This window comes from Elaeis guineensis, chromosome 1 (assembly GCF_000442705.2).
Source record: "Elaeis guineensis isolate ETL-2024a chromosome 1, EG11, whole genome shotgun sequence".
In the NCBI taxonomy this organism is placed as follows: domain Eukaryota; kingdom Viridiplantae; phylum Streptophyta; class Magnoliopsida; order Arecales; family Arecaceae; genus Elaeis; species Elaeis guineensis.
Genome location: NC_025993.2, coordinates 180,355,383 through 180,368,468, shown reverse-complemented (window position 1 = coordinate 180,368,468; position 13,086 = coordinate 180,355,383). Strand labels below are relative to the sequence as shown.

Here is a 13,086-nt window from a genome sequence, read left to right as displayed (position 1 = left end):
ACAAGATGTCTTGATGAGCTGACTCAAGTTTGGCTCCAGAAGATTGAAGGTCGGTGGTCAGACAGGAGACTTTCTCCTGAAGTTTTGCCTCCCGCTCAGTTGCCATCTAAAGTTGTTCAAGAGCAGTCGCCTTCTCAGTATTGGCAGCCACCACTTTGTCCATCTATGTTCGACAGAAGTCGGCAACCTTTCGATAACCGACCTTCAAGTTGAACATGTCATGTGCCAACTGCAAGCAGAAGATAAGTCGGATCAGATAAAAAAAAAAAGATGCAAAGAAAAACTTACCCCGAATATCAACGGTAGAAGGAGGAAAATATCTCGACGACGGTTCTGTTCTCTTGATCAGCTGGGAGAAGAGCAGCTTCGATGAGTCGCTTGGCCAATGCCGAATTGGCCAAAGACAACTCATCCTTAAAAACTTTGATGTCAAAATGAACAGTGTGACCTGTCGATGATCCATCATCTATCGAAGTTGTCGACACCTTTTTTTGATCTTCTGTCGACAGCCCCGCTCTTGAAAATACGAGAAAATCAGAGCTCGACTGCGCCTGAGAGGGTTCCACTGAAGGAACCACCAGTGCAACCGTTGATTGTTCTGGCTCGACTGTAACTTCCACCTCGGCTCGAACCTCAGTTGGTGGAGCTGTTGATGGTGCTACGACAGCTTCATCTTTTTCTGCTGCCCCACCCTCAACGGACGATACTTCAGGGAGCGTTGTCCGGGCCGACAGCACCAAAATCGGCTTAGGAACCGATACCGATGGAACGTCAGATTCTCTTGTCGATAAAATAGGAGCCCGACCCTTCTTCGATGGTCAGGATGGTCCAGCTTCGGATGCTGCTGCTCTTTTCTTGGCAGCATGCTGACGAATATCGATGGTCGATGCTCGCACCCTCGACTGCATAACTGCAATCGGAATAAGGAAGTAGTACAATTCAGAAATAAATAAAGAAAAAATAAAAGTGATCAACTATGCGATACCTAAAGTGGTGACTGAACTAAGGTCGGCATTGTAGAGAGCTTATTCGATCATCAGCTCTCTCTGCAGTGGGACCGTTATGTCCTTCAATCAGTGAAAGTCTTCCCAATCGTCGACCTCCATCCGACCGTTCTCGTTAGGGCCGGTTCTTGGATCACTCCAGCATGAAGAGAAGCCCCAGGGAACAAATGAAGCAACAAAAAAGAATTGGTTCTTCCATCCGTGAATACATGATGGAAGATCGATGATGAAGAAAAGACCTTTTCTTGGGTTGAAGAACCACCAACCCTTAACCTTAGGATGGGGACGGAGAACGAAGAAGGTATGGAAAAGAGAAGAACAAAGCTTGATCGATATTAATCGACACAACAAAGCAAAGCTAATTATAAACTGGACCGAGTTCGGTGCCAGCTGAGCAGAGCAAAGACCATAATAGTTAAGCAAATTTTGGATGAACTCCAGAATTGAAAATCGAAGACCCACCCGAAGGTCTTCGACATAGAAAGCCATCTGACCTAGAGGAGGGGAGTTCACCCGACCATCGACACCAGACGCAAAAAGTTGATACTGCTTCGGGATACAATACTGCTCTCAGAGCCGTTCAACATTGAGTTCAGATAGTGAAGAAACCTCCACTTCCAGACCCGATGGAGAGTCATCGGTCGGATTCTCCAACCAACTATCCTGAGAAGAAGAAGCCCTAGCAATGGAAAAGGAAAACTAGAGAGAACCAAAAAGGACATAGACCCAAGAAAGAAGGACAAAAATACTTAAACTGAAAGCTAAAAACAAAAAGGCGGAGAAGGAACCCTGGAGTCTTCTGGTGCTGGGGCGACCTTCCAGCAGAGTTTCTGCAGCAGAGGATGAAGACAAAATGCAAAGTAAAAGTTTGGCCGAAAGTGACCCTATATATATAGGATTCCTCAACGGTCAGGATGGAAGCGATTAAATCAGAGTCTCATCAGATGATGACACATGGCAATATTCAGACTGACCATTGATCGGATGGTTCGATGCACCTGCTCCTGATCATGCCATCTTACCATCATCCGCATGAACAGCTCCGATCCAATGACATTCAGACACGTGACCAAAATTTACTAGTCAGAATCGTATCATCTGATGTTGAATTATCTTTCTGAAATGACGTCCGATACTGAATTATCCTATCGACATGACAGCCCAATAATGATTTTGTAACCACTAAAACGATAAAATAACCGAAGAACTCTCGTATTTCAAAAAATTCATAAAGGACAACAGCTGAGTCAAGGCTCGAGACAGTACATAACGACTTCCTTCATCCAACATGATAAACTACGTGATGATATACACGTCGGATCACCTTGGACTTGGGAGTGGGGGGCAACTGTTGGGACAAATTAACCGACCCCTGGCTCCGACTCTACATCGGTCGAATGAACATATTACTCCGATTCATAATCGGTTGACTGACCGACAGTCGGCTATTATCGACCAACAATAAATGACTTGATCAACCCGTGATCGAAGACCATCGGTATATCAGAGTCACCAGCCGATGGACATTCGGATCTTCTACCGACTTATCTCTACCGGCTTATCAATATTATTACATATAGTCAGCCTATCTGCTCAACATACCCTAACCGTTATGAATGGTTATCGACTACGTATTACAGCCATTAATGAGAATAAACAATCTACTAACTCTACGATTATGGTCCGATAATCTAGCGCCATAAAAAGCGGGATCACGTGCTCGACGGTTACATTAGAATCATTTATAAAAGGGGAGGTAAACGAGCAGTACGGATAAGATAATTCTGGGTTAAGATTCTATCACTCTCAATATTTTTATTAGCTATTCACCAACCTCCTCTCTGACTTAAGCATCGGAGGGTCCCCGCCAGACACAACTCTGATCTGTGAGGACTTTGTCTTACAGGTGCTCTTCACCGACGACAGACGATAGAGAGTTGATCGCAACAATATTGTATATCAAGCAAACCGGATACATCAATGTCATAACCACTAATATTAGCATTCAATGGAGAACATACAGCAAATTAAATCTTTATTTTTTAAATATATATATGTAAATAAGTATTAGATTTTATGAGGAGAAAGCAGGCTACTCTTATGTTTCTTTGGGCCGGCACAAGTTTGGGCCAATCTCAGGGCGGGCCGAACAAGACCACGCTTCCCGGCTCGATGAATTCTTGCCGCGGGCGGAGGACCAGGGCAGTCCATCCCTTCTTCTCTCCTTCCTCTGGGCGTCACCGCCGCCGCCGTTCCTCCACGATCTTCGCCGCTCGCCGGCGACCATGAGAGGCTTCCCTGCTCGCAATCTCCGGCCCTCTCCTTCTAAAAAGCAGCCGCCTGTAGATGAGCTTCTCCTGAAACGGAGGAACCCAAGCAAATCGGATCCCGTCGGCAGCGCCAACCACCCATCGGCCCCTCTCTGCCGCGCCCCCTCGGGTAAGCCCCGTTCCTCGGTTTCAAAATCCGATCCTTTTCATGGTTTCAGTGGATCCAAGAGCCTCCCGGCTTCAAAATCGATATTTTCCATCGAAATCCAACAAAAAACCGCGAAATCCCTGGACCCAGTTCGTCTCTCCGCGATTCTCTCGAGAAAAGACTGGTTTTTGATGCTAAATACTGAGTTCAAATCGGTTGTGGCATATCTAAATCCCCGTTCAGCCGTGAGCTTGATTCAATATCTGGAAAACCCTCTATTTTCGCTCAAATTTTACATCTGGCTTTCTAATTTCAATGAACAATTAGCAAAAGATCAGTCCGTTCGCAGGGTTTTAGCTGAAACTCTTTGGAGGAGAGGTCCAGTAGTACTATCGGTGGACTTATTGAAGGAGATTAAGAGCTTTGGTTGTCGAATTACAGAGGATATGCTGTGCATTTTGATATCTACTTGGGGCCGATTAGGTCTTGCGAAGTATGTGAATGAAGTCTTTGGGCAGATGTCATTCTTGGGATTTAGGCCGAGCACCCGGGTCTACAACTCGGTGATTGATGCATTGGTAAATGCTAATTCACTTGATTTGGCTTATTTTAAGTTCCAGCAGATGCCTTCCGATAATTGCTCGCCCGATCGTTTCACTTACAATAGTCTCATCCATGGAGTATGCAGGCTGGGTATTGTTGAAGAAGCTCTTCGGTTGGTGAGGCAGATGGAGAGTTCAGGATACCCACCTAATGTGTTCACCTACACTATACTGGTGGATGGATTTTGCAATGCAAGGAAGGTGGCGGAGGCATTTCGTGTTTTAGAGATGATGAAGAAGAGAAATGTGGCTCCTAATGAAGCCACTTTCCGGTCGTTGGTCCATGGCACATTTCGGTGCTTGGAACCACACAAGGCATATGAAATGTTATGTGTGCGTTTAGAAGGAGAATCATTTCTACAGGACCATGCTTGTAGCACTATATTGTATTGCCTTTCCAAGTGTAGTATGGCAAGAGAGGCCAGAGAGTTTATGAATAGGGCGGGCCAAAGGGGTTATTTTCCAGATGCTGCAATATTTAATATAGTGATGGCTTGTATTGTGAAGGGTCTGGGATTGAGTGATGTGTGTGAGATGTTGGATCATTACAGAAAAAGAGGTGGCAAACCTGGATTTAGTACATATCTTATGGTTATCAATTGTTTGTTAAAGGAAGGATGGGTTGTGGAGGCAGATCTGTATTTGAAACAGATGGTCTTGGATGGACTTGTATCTAGTGTAGTATCATACAACATGCTGATTGATTGCTTTGTCAAAGCTGAGATGATGGATAAGGCAATGGAGATATTTGAAGAGATGCATCGGAAGGGTTTTCATCCAAACCTGGTTACCTTCAATACTCTTATCAGTGGCCATTCTAGGGCTGGGGATGCAGGTATGGCAAGGGATGTTCTAAAGATGCTTCTGGAGCATGGTTTTAAGCCAGATGTTGTGACATTCAGCTCTATAATCGATGGGCTTTGCCGGGTTCACCAGATGGATGATGCATTTGATTGTTTCAATGAGATGATAGAATGGGGTGTTTCTCCAAATGCTGTCACATACAACATACTAATCCGTTCACTTTGTGCAGTTGGGGATATCCGCAGATCAATGAAGCTTTTCAAAAGGATGAAAGGAGAGGGCATTGATCCAGATGTCTTTTCTTTTAACCCCCTAATTGTAAGCTTTTGTAAGATGAAAATGATTGAGACAGCACAAAACCTTTTTGATGCTATGTTGAGGTTTGGTGTGGCTCCAGACAGTTATACATATAATGCTTTTATCAAATCTTTATGTGATGCAAGGAAAGTTAAAGAGGCCAAAGAAACTATACTCATAATGGAGTTAAATGGCTGTACTCCAAATTCTTATTCATATGGCTCAATTATACATGCCCTTACTTCTCTGGGCAACTTAGAAGAGGCTCAAGAGCTAATTAGCAAATGCAGAAGGAAGGGAATTCTTATAAATCCCATTCCTAATCTGAAGATGGAATCTGAAATTACTGACAGAGTTGTCAACAGCTGATTCAAATTATTTCATGGTTGTAACTAATAGATTACAGCTTCTTTATTAAAGGTTGTTTTACCAATGGCATATCAGTTATGCCATCAAATCATCTCAACCCTACTAAAGGGTGAAGCAGGGGCTCCATTCAACAATCTCAACCTACTGTCATTTTGCTTCTGGATAATTACTTTTGTATATATTTATACATGATATCTTGCCATGTTATTTTGCATAATATGCCTGCACTACCAGAAGACGACTGGTATTTGTCTATGAAATGAAGCCAATGTTTCTGACTGCAGCCTCAGGTCTTCTATCATGCAGGTAAGTTGTAGCTGCAAACAGTGATTATTTATGTTCTTAACCTTTTTTCTTACCTTGCTGTGTTCCTAAATAATAATAACCATGGGACTAATTGGATGCTGTTCTCATTATCTATTTTTCTATGTAAAAGAGGAGAACCAGGATCCAGGTTAAGCCTCTGAAAAGACACGGATGAAAAAGGATGTGGATAGGAATGATGAAAATTGATTCAATGTTCTCACTTTGAAAGGCAATATGTTTTGTCTATGAACAGCTTGGGTAAGTCTTATTGTTTATGCTTGAAGAAATAAACTCCTATATATATCTTTCTGTATCTACATTTATACCTTTATATATATATATATAAAAGGGATGCATAAGTGAAATCATTTTCAATTTTTCACTTTTCTGTTTGCTCCTTCTGTATGACCAATGAATGATGAAAAAATAAATTTGTACAGTCTAAACTCTTTTTTCCCACTACAATCTGGAAAACATTTGCATATCCTTTTGAATTAATTTCAACATATCCTTTTGGTGATTCTTTCTCTTTGCTATCATTTAATTATATTCTTTTCGAAAATGTGGGTATTAGAAGAAAGAGAGACAAACTCAAGTCACTTGATTGTTGTTGACCATGGAACCACCAGCCGATGAATAAGCCTTTTGAATTAATGAAGTATTCCTTTGCCTTATTGCTAAACTGTTCTATGCATAGCACAAAAACCCAGCATGGCAGGATGTTGGTATATTAAACCATGTTTCTCACTTCAGAAGCAGCTCGAGCTGTCTCTTCAAAATAAACACCTTTAATATATATACCCTGCATTTAGTCTCTAATAAATAACTGAGGAAAAAAAAATACATGAGGTAAAATGGGAAGTGTCTGTTGAGTCTGCTTCAAACAATTAATGGATGAAATCACTGTCATCTATCAAATTCTTCTTCATCTAGAGACATTTGATTCTGTATCAACAGAAACACCCAAGAATGGTCAGCATGCATGTTTAATGGCAATCAGCTATACAACAATATTTGGATGGGGCTGTGACATTTATCTTTAGTTTCGGAGAGCCCAGGAATTCTGGTTAATTGGATCTTCATTTTACCAAAGCTCTCTGCTATTTGTGATAGAAAAATACATTGTATCTCGAGGGACATTTTTTTTTTTTGTTTAAAAGTGAGAATGTTTGGTTGATTAATGTAGTATGAGGTGTGCAACAATCGAGTATTTTTCTTTGCATATGATGGGGAAGAAAAACAGAAGTTTCTCTATAGATGATCAGGAGCATAGTGGTGTGTTTCTTATTCGCATATGGCTGCCTTATGATAAGAGTCATTTGGTACAATTGAAAATGATTTAATGGTTTTCTAGGTAACATGGTGAGTAACAGAGCCCATATATTTCTAGAGATAAAATTGAAAATATTTTAATATCATAAAAAATGTTTTAAACATCTCATAAAACATAATGTCAATGAGCTTTTGCGAATTTCAGAATCTAATCTGAGATCCAGTGTAAGGTATTCCTCATGATATAACATTAGCTGATTTTGAATTGTAAAATTTTATATGATCTAGTAATATGAGAATCTTAGGTCCATATTATTGCTAACAACATCAGTTTTTCTTTTTGAGAGGAAGAAAGTAATGACAAAGTGAAATTGTCCCCATCAAACGTCAAACATAACAAGTAGGTGATTTATCCTATGGAGAAGCATCAACCAACTTAGATAATGATGTTCTTTGTCCTAACACACATGCATATACATATGCACACATGCCATTTGTCACCAAAAAGAAATATGCATACATGCCATCTGTCACCAAAAAGAAATATGCGTACATGCCATCGCCGTTAATCTAAGCTGCGAATGTTTGGAAAGTCATGGGAGGCTTGATATCAAAATGACAGTGGGGACATAAACTGCTCGAGAGTCTTCTGTGGAGCCCTTTTTTCAACTGTGCTCAGTATCCTTTTTTTTTGATGGATATGTTTGTGTTGCTGTTGCCATTCATCATCTTGTATTCCTTTTCAACAGTGGCCTAAATACTTTCTTTATTTGATGAGTCTAGTGGCCATTCTCGCAACGTGCTTCTCATAGTCCTGACTACTGTTTTCCAATGTGCAGATTGGTCAGAGCTGGAAAAATTGTTGATCGACCAAAAAGCAGTCCACAGCAAAGAATTGTCTGCTTGGAATTTTTTCTCTCCTTTATACCGGCAGTGCACTGTATTTTTTTTTCCTTTTTTTTTTGACAATAAACCCTGTGACTCATTCTTTTATTGAAGATTAATGTAAGATGGAACAAAATTTGAACTCTGTCAAGAAAAAAAAATGTTGATCTAGCAATCACATTTGACAATTCTGATTTGAAAAAAAAACTGCTCTGAACTGATTTCTTTTTTTCCAGTGTAAAATGAATTCAGTTGTAGGATTTGTTGACAACAGTTATTGGTAAAGGTGGGGACCAGGTGGTTGCTCGTTTGGTTGGATCTGGTTTATATCTGAACTTATACCAAGTTAAGCCAACCTAGATGTAGACCCGACATTATCATGACGCGACCTTAATCGGCAAATTAGTTAGATTGGCTCGAACAATGAACAAGCTTAGCTTGAAATGTAGTTGAATTGTGCAAAAAAAATCTTGCAACTTTGCATTTGGCTAAAGGATGACTCATAAAATGAGCCCAAGCGTGTGGCCGAGGTTGCCCTGAGAAAATATCGATCACGACTAGCCACAAGCATCACCCAACGTGGATTGTTTCTAGCCCCAGACAAATCTGGCATAGATTGTAAAATCAACATATGCAAGACTGCAACCAAATCCGAACCCGATAATTTGGTGGCTTTAGTCATGGTCCAAATGTTATAGGACTGGACCCAATTGGGAACCTAAGAAGCTAATCATGATCCAAATTTTATGATGTTTACCCTGGTTTTTCTGTCAGAATAGACCCGGCTCAACCCTTCCTTAGTGCCGCGGCAACGAATCGGAACCCGGTTCATTATTTCCGTTCCTACCCCTGATTTAACTATGTATGACACCAGGTATAACAACTGATATCCGTGAATTCTTTTAATGATAGGCGTATTTGTGGAAAATGGACTGTACGTCCCCTCTGCTCATGCTTATCTTTACCGTCCGGCCTCGGGCCTCTCCTTTCTTGAAGGCTTCTTAGAATTCCACAGTGGTCTTCTTCTTCTCCTGCCCATCTCCAGTGCGACTACCGAACCCTAACCCTAGATTTCTCTATCCAATGGCGTGGGCGACGCGGTTCCTCTCGGCGGTGGCGTTCCTGGCGGTCGGAGTGGTCTTCGCGCCGGACCTCTTTGGGTCGGGGCCGGCCTCCCCTGCCGCCGCCGTCTCTGTTGCCAAAATCGCCCATCTCCTCTGCTTCGCCACCTGCTGGGGCGCCGCCCTCTGGGTCACCTTCATCGGCGGCATCATCATGTTCAAGTATGCCTCCCGGTTCTCAAAATATCCAACTTTTCTCATTGCTTTTGAGGAAATTTTGAGAAAATTCGGAAAATTTTGACAGAGCTTCATTTTTTGATTTTATTTGGATTCATGAAGTAATATGATGGAATTTGGTGAAGTGTTAGTTAAAATTTCTCCTTTTTTTTTGATAATTTAGTTGTTGTTTTATTTGAATTCTGATTAATTTTGGGGGAAAAAAAATTGAAGGTATTTGCCGAGACACCAGTTTGGGAATCTACAGAGCAAGATGTTTCCGGCGTACTTCATGCTGATATCGGTGTGTGCGGCGATCTCGGTGATGGCATTCGCCTACCTCCACCCATGGAAGTCGGCATCGTCCCTTGAGAGATACCAGCTTGGGTTCCTTCTCTCTGCCCTTCTCTTCAATCTCTCCAACCTCCTTGTCTTCACCCCCATGACCATCGAGGTAATCCACTATTTTGATCCTTACTTCCTCTGTATCTACAGAATAGGTTTGTTTTTGATGTAAAAGATTGGGTTTCAATAGCTCATTAATTTGGTGGTTGGGGTCGGTATGATGATAAAGAATCAGTGATTGAAGTAGGTTGAAAGCTTAGCGCAATTTATTCCATTTTCTCTTTCTTAGCAATAATGTTTTGGCTTTATGAGTTGCAAAGTAAATAATATTCTCAAGGCAAAGCTGAGTCCAGCCTTGTTTGCATCCCAGATAAATTTGAATAAAAGTCTCTTTTTCAACTTTATTCAACCAAACAACTTTTCATGCAACCCACCAAAGCCCAAGTAATGATGGATATTTTTGGGATCTCAGAAAAACTGAAAAGCACATTTTTGGTATTCATTTGGCTTTAACCAGGTTAAAACTATTTGGTAGAGTTGTTAAGTGCAGGCAACAGACACTTGTGTGCGGTGGGGGGTGGTGCAACTACTTTTACGAGGTTATCGAGGAGTAAGTTGTTTTCTGGACGAAGTTATTCACACATCCTGGTCAAAATTATTCGGGAACCAAACAGGGAGAATTGTCATAGATCATAGTTATCCAAGGAGATGGAGAAACATTACTTTTCATATATTCCTTTTCTAGTTAATGATTTGCGTAACTCTGATAGCAGTTGGAACTTGGAAGGGTTATATGTAGTGTGTGTGTGTGTGTGAGAGAGAGAGAGAGAGAGAGAGAGAGAGAGAGAGTGTGTATAGACATATATATATAACTAAAGGATGGTGATAGTTTAAAATGGTTTTCAACTTATCAACAGTGATAGTTATATCGTCCACATCAGAAGAAGATAAACAACAAAAATGCATCTTATTTGATGAATTGAATGAAAAATGCAACAACTGGCAAAAGGAAGGATCTTAGGACAAAATTGATGCCTTTGGCTGCTCAATGTGAAGATCTTGATATTTCATAAGCTGATTCTTTTATTTTCATGATTTTCATCATTTATGATTCATTTCCAATGTAAAAGCTACTTTTCTGTCATATTTGATTGTATGCTATATTCAAAAGCACAAGTTAGGGCGTTTGGGTTGGTTAAGTTTTCCCTTGGGTGGATGATCAATTAATTTTCAGTTTTTATTATTTTCAAGAATAGTTGTGGAAGATAAAATATAAAAATATTGGCATTCCTTTTGAGAGTCCTTCAAAGGTGGTGCTTTGTTTACCAAGTCTTTCAAAACAAAAAGAGAAGCCCAATTGAAGATCTCAATGGATGTGGTCTTCATTTGTTTAATCCAATTCCCAGTCAGATAGATTTTTTCCTTTTCTTTTTTAAATTAATTTTCGTAAATGTGGATAGCACATTCCTGTGAATCAGTTTGCCAGAAAACATGAAAGATTAAGTTTACTCAAGCTTCTATTTGGGGAATTTTCGTAATTAATGATATTTTCTTGTGATTTTCTCATCATACTACATTGAATTTAGTTGGAAGGGCTTAAGCATCATTCGATTTGTCTATTATAAGTTCGATCACTTTAGCAAATGTTGTTGTGGTGACTTTGCTGAAAAAAACGATCGGCAGATGTTTATAATCTAATTATAAATTACTGATGGCATCAGCTAATCTTATAATGTACCAAGCATGACTAAGTTTCAAAATAGCATTTCAGATCTGATTCTGTATCTCCTTTTTTGTTTTTGAGAACACATATATCTATATTCATTTATTTATTTACCCTGAGCAGATGATGAAGCAGAGGCACAAGGTTGAGAGAGAGCTCAGCATTGGTGAGGAAGTGGGATGGTCAAAGAACAGGGAAGTAGCAAAGTCTAATCCAAAACTTGCAGGCATGAACAAGAAATTTGGAATGATCCATGGCTTATCCTCGCTTGCCAACATCATGGCATTTGGGAGCCTTGCAATGCATTCATGGTACTTAGCAGGTAAAATGCAGCTGTAAGCGCAGCATTGGACATTCTTGGGTTTTGTAAAAAAATCGCTTAGCCATTGGCTTCACCATGATTAGATGGCTATGCACCCCACCTCTGTTGAACTTGGTGCTCGACTATGTTCGGGAAACATGCAGTTGTCTTCTCCATCATAATTGTTTGAAAACTCATCATGGTCAGATATGTTTTACTATCTTTTTCATTTGCATAGAGTGGATACACTCTTTTCTCAGACATCAGTTTCTTGCTGCATTGTTGGAATACAATTATTCAGCATAGATGAGTTTGTCATTCCTGAGACAATGAATAATAAAAGTTTTGATCAGATCAGAGACATAATCCAACATGTTTTGTTCAAATATCCCATTGTGGTATCTTTTCCTTGGCAGATGGACTAAAGATTAGTCTTGGTTACTAGTTTAAAATGGTTTGTTGCGGCCATACTGGTGTCTCATCAGAAAGCAAAGCGGTCATCGGATTTTAGTAATACAAAGATTCTTTCAATTCCCGTGTTTAATTACTGGTAGGCCACTTTCATTTTCTTGAAGTGATTTACGATGAACATAAACACATCAAACCTATTGCTGTCCTTACCCTTATTCATTCAATACTTATGGCAGACTGTTCATTCAATCCTTGCTCATTGTTGATGGGTGTTTGCCCAAGCGGTGATTGTGTCACCTGAATGTGTTTTCCTACATTTTTGGGCATGCTTTCAAGATGGACTGCCCCTTTCTCGTGACCTCTCACATATACCACTAGACCAAACGCCGTAGAGGTGGTGCAGGTGTCTGACATCTTCTATCCTAAATATATTCGAAAAAATGACATGCACGTCCATTACTGGCATGGCAGAGTATTGCATATAAAAGGTTGAGAAATTCTTTGTGCACCGTGGGTAGTATAGAAAATTCGATATGAGATATATTTTATCTTATTGATCCATACAATTATTATTTTTTAACATGTATTTAATGTCTTCAGTTTTACATTTTCGTTTAAAATTTTGAATGACGAAAATGTTCGTACTCTTTGAAAAAAATTATGATAATTTATGTTTATATTATGACATTCATCATAATTTGATGCACAGGATATTATAATATGTCACAAGATATCATAATGTTTTTAAAGAACAGTAGTATTTTTATCATTCAAAATTTTCAAACGAAAGAATGGAACTGTAGGCATTAAATGCACGTTGAAAAATGATTGAACAAAAATATCCCTCCTATTTTATGACATTCTGAGTCATATTATGACATTCTATGTACAGAAAATTATAATTTGATGTATGATGTCATAATATGCCAGTATGTTATAATTTCTTAGATCATAATATGTCAAGATGTCATAATTTTTTAGGTCATATTATGACTCCCGAACCATATTGTAATATTCTGCATGTAGGATGTTGTAATTTTTTAGATCATATTATGATATTCTACATGTAGAA

At 39.7% G+C, this 13,086-nt stretch overlaps 2 protein-coding genes across 2 annotated transcripts; both read left to right on the top strand.

Moving 5' to 3' along the window:
- The first annotated feature begins 3,136 nt into the window (after positions 1–3,136).
- LOC105040049 (uncharacterized) lies at positions 3,137–8,132 on the top strand. The gene is made up of 3 exons (XM_010916426.4): positions 3,137–5,800; positions 5,931–6,058; positions 7,912–8,132. The coding sequence occupies exon 1, from the start codon at positions 3,290–3,292 to the stop codon at positions 5,492–5,494; it is 2,205 nt and encodes a 734-aa protein (XP_010914728.1). The 5' UTR covers positions 3,137–3,289; the 3' UTR covers positions 5,495–5,800; positions 5,931–6,058; positions 7,912–8,132.
- An 814-nt stretch (positions 8,133–8,946) lies between these two features.
- On the top strand, positions 8,947–11,969 carry LOC105039921 (uncharacterized). The gene is made up of 3 exons (XM_010916245.4): positions 8,947–9,240; positions 9,469–9,688; positions 11,426–11,969. The coding sequence occupies exons 1-3, from the start codon at positions 9,041–9,043 to the stop codon at positions 11,639–11,641; spliced, it is 636 nt and encodes a 211-aa protein (XP_010914547.1). The 5' UTR covers positions 8,947–9,040; the 3' UTR covers positions 11,642–11,969.
- Positions 11,970–13,086: the final 1,117 nt, after the last annotated feature.